The sequence below is a fragment of the Nanorana parkeri genome, unplaced genomic scaffold, assembly GCF_000935625.1.
Source record: "Nanorana parkeri isolate BGI_ZX_2015 unplaced genomic scaffold, ASM93562v1 scaffold2903, whole genome shotgun sequence".
NCBI lineage: Eukaryota > Metazoa > Chordata > Amphibia > Anura > Dicroglossidae > Nanorana > Nanorana parkeri.
This window is the reverse complement of record NW_017309171.1, coordinates 46,633-49,834: the sequence shown is the minus strand read 5'-3', so window position 1 is coordinate 49,834 and position 3,202 is coordinate 46,633. Positions and strand designations below refer to the sequence as shown.

Here is a 3,202-nt window from a genome sequence, read left to right as displayed (position 1 = left end):
CTGCATTTGTTTTCATTTTCAGGCTTTTATTTTTTATTTTTACCTGGTGATCCCTCCAGCAATAGACTTCCTGTCCTAGAACAACAACCCTCACTCACCATACTGTATGTATGAATGAGCAGCGTTGTCACCCTGCTCTGCTCCCCTGATTTGAACTACAAACACCACTCTCTCGCCTCTTCCTCATTACACAGGGAGGAGGTGTTCTGTGGTTCGTAGATGATTTGGCGGGAAAGCCGATTACACAGCAACCAGATCAACTTACAGGAAGTGGCTCCGGTCCCTGGGCCCTACCCTACGGTCCCTGGGGCCCCCGTCGCCCTGCACTCTCAGATCCCTTGGGCCCCCCGCACTCTCAGGTCCCTGGGCCCCCGGTCCCTCCCTGGCCCCCTGCACTGGTCCCTGGGGCCCCCGTCCCCTCCTGTCCCCCGCACTCTCAGGTCCCTGGGGCCCCCGTCCCCTCCTGTCCCCCGCACTCTCAGGTCCCTGGGGCCCCCGTCCCCTCCTGTCCCCCGCACTCTCAGGTCCCTGGGGCCCCCGTCCCCTCCTGTCCCCCGCACTCTCAGGTCCCTGGGGCCCCCGTCCCCTCCTGTCCCCCGCACTCTCAGGTCCCTGGGGCCCCCGTCCCCTCCTGTCCCCCGCACTCTGAGGAGACAGGAATCAGCCATTTTTAGGAAAATCCCCCAAAAACCAAATCAACTTACTGAATAGTCGCCACTTTTTTGGAGAGGGAGGAGTCAGCGCGCGCCTGGAGAGGAGAGAAGACGAGATCATAAATCCGACATTTCTACCGGAAATCGCCGTCTCAGTCGGGTTTTCATGTCAAAATTAAGAGATTTCTCATCAGAAATTCACACAAATACATGAGAAGCTCCGCCCCCAGGAATCATCACATGGGCCCCTAGCTACCGGCCCTTTAAAAGGGTTCTTCATGTCAGGAGGCCGGCAGACAGCCTCCCAATCAGGCAATCCATGCGATAGGAGGTCACGTGACCAGCAGACAGCCTCCCAATCATGTGATAGGAGGTCACGTGACCAGTAGACAGCCTCCCAATCATGTGATCCATGTGATAGGAGGTCACAGCGGTCACATGGTCAGGAACCCATCCTGCTGACTCCCGATTGTAAACAGTGACGATCCTGCCAAAAATTCTGTACTGTATTAGCCCCGCCCACTTCACCTCTGTAAACTACAAAACAATCTCCTTCCCTCTGCTAGGGAGAAAAAAAGAGATAGAGAGGAAGTGTTCTGTAGTCCTGCCCTAGGTATAAGTGACGGGGGTACAAAGCTCACCATGGAACGGAACCTCATGGATTCAATCTGACCAAAGTCCTTGAAGCAAGCCTTCAGCATCTGAAATAAAAGAGGGGGGGGAGGGGTCAGTGCTAAAATGAAGGCGGAGCTCTGCTCCGGCCAATACAAATCATGTGACCGATGAACGCCTAATAACACTGCAAGGAAAGGAAGGTGTTGAGGAACTACAAGTCCCACGAGGCATTGCAAGACTTGACAGCCACAGGCCTGAGCCCGCAGAGGCAGATGCATGATGGGATTTGTAGTGTCACCACAGGGGTGACGGCGCATGTAACCAAGTTACCTGTTTGGTGCAGGACACCGGCAGGTTCCCGACAAATACGGTTCTCCGGTTCTTCACCTTCTCTCTGGCTTTGATGACCCGCCTCTTGATGTGCAGCGGCAGCTCCTCCTCCTCGGGGTTTATGATCCTCTTTTTGGCCTGAGCGTTTCTCGATTGTTCATCCTGGTCGGCATTTGCCAGAGGCCCCTCCCTGCCGGAGCCCCCCGGAGATCAATGAGAGAGACGATATCACAGATGCGGGGGAAATGTATTATAAAACACGTCATCAATAACAAATCAGTCACGTGGCTTATCGATCCAGAGAACCTTCCGGAACATTCCTTCTGTGCCGGGCAACCGGCCACTACCTGTGACAACCGAGCAATATCGAATGTTCTCTTCTGGGCGGAATCGTCTTTAATAGGTTCACTCGCACGGAGGACGGGGAGAGTAATACCCAAACTAAACCATGGAGCGGATTTACAGGCAGATATGACAGGTTCTCTTTTCTGGAGGGATGTAATACCGGACTGTGGCCACTGGATGGAGCCGAGGAGCACAGGAAATAAATACGTCTCCCCTGAGCTTCTCAGCGCCATCTAGTGGCCATAACGCAGTATTTCCTATGTATGACAGGCAACCCGCAGAGAAAATAGACTGCGAACATTCGTTTTTGCTCGGGACGCACGGCAACATATCGGCCGAAAGTGCCATTTTCCTCCAGATACATCGGCGCATCCCCCTGCTTTCTCTCCTCCCCGCTGGGCGCAGCTCTGTGTCTCTAAGAGAGAAAGTGACAGCCGGCCGAGCGCTGCGGGAGGAGAGAGAGCTGCGAGCGTCCGGCGTCTCTCCTCCCCGCACCGCTCAGCCGCCTATCACAGTCCGGCAGAGCGGTGTGTGGGCGGAGACAGACCGCGCTGTCACAGGAGGCTGAGCTCTCCTCCCCGCACCGCCCCGCCCAGCCACCTGTGACAGCGTGTCAGAGAGGAGAGCGGGTACAAGCAGTCATGTGATCGCTGAGTGTTTGTAGATCATTGAGGACAGAGTATGGTGACTATATCCTCAGTTATGAATGAATGGGAAGTGATCTCTATCACCTCCTACATCACTTCCTGTTCATTCATGATTGCGGTTATAGTAAACACACTCTGTCCTCGTGTTATGAATGATCAGGAACACTCAGTATAGAGGATTCCTGTTCACTGATAGCAGGGGATACAGAAAAAGAGATTGAGGGCTCCCTGAGTCTCAATCACTTTTTCTATTTTAAAAAGGAGAAGTACGAGGTCAGGGCTTTCCCCCTTTCGGGGACTATTTCTAGTTTCTGCCTCCATTGGCACAGAGACTCGCAAAGGCGAATGGCCCTGCAAACTGCATATAAAACAGACCCTGTAGTGTGACAACACACAAAACGCAGGACTAGTTCTGCTACAAGCCCAAATGCTTCCCGGACTAGAAGAGAGCGCATCCAGAAAATAAAACAGCGAGTCACGTGACTTCTGGGTGCCGCTCCCGTCCAGTAACCTGAGGGATCCGTACCTGTCTGCTAACTTTTTCTCCGCTACGGTCAGCTCTTTCTTCGCCTTTTTAGTTTCCGTTTCTGAGGTCTGATGACTGGCGGGCGC

General features: G+C 53.8%; 1 protein-coding gene across 1 annotated transcript in view; it reads right to left on the bottom strand.

The window, feature by feature from the left end:
* The window catches only part of RBM34 (RNA binding motif protein 34), a 19,361-nt gene that overhangs the window by 8,807 nt on the left and 7,352 nt on the right, over window positions 1-3,202 (bottom strand). Inside the window, exons 5-7 of the mRNA XM_018574367.1 lie at window positions 1,599-1,788; window positions 1,295-1,354; window positions 705-748 (exon numbers count right to left, since the gene is read on the bottom strand). Coding sequence (XP_018429869.1) covers window positions 705-748; window positions 1,295-1,354; window positions 1,599-1,788 — 294 coding nt within the window. The remainder of the gene's footprint in view (window positions 1-704; window positions 749-1,294; window positions 1,355-1,598; window positions 1,789-3,202) is intronic.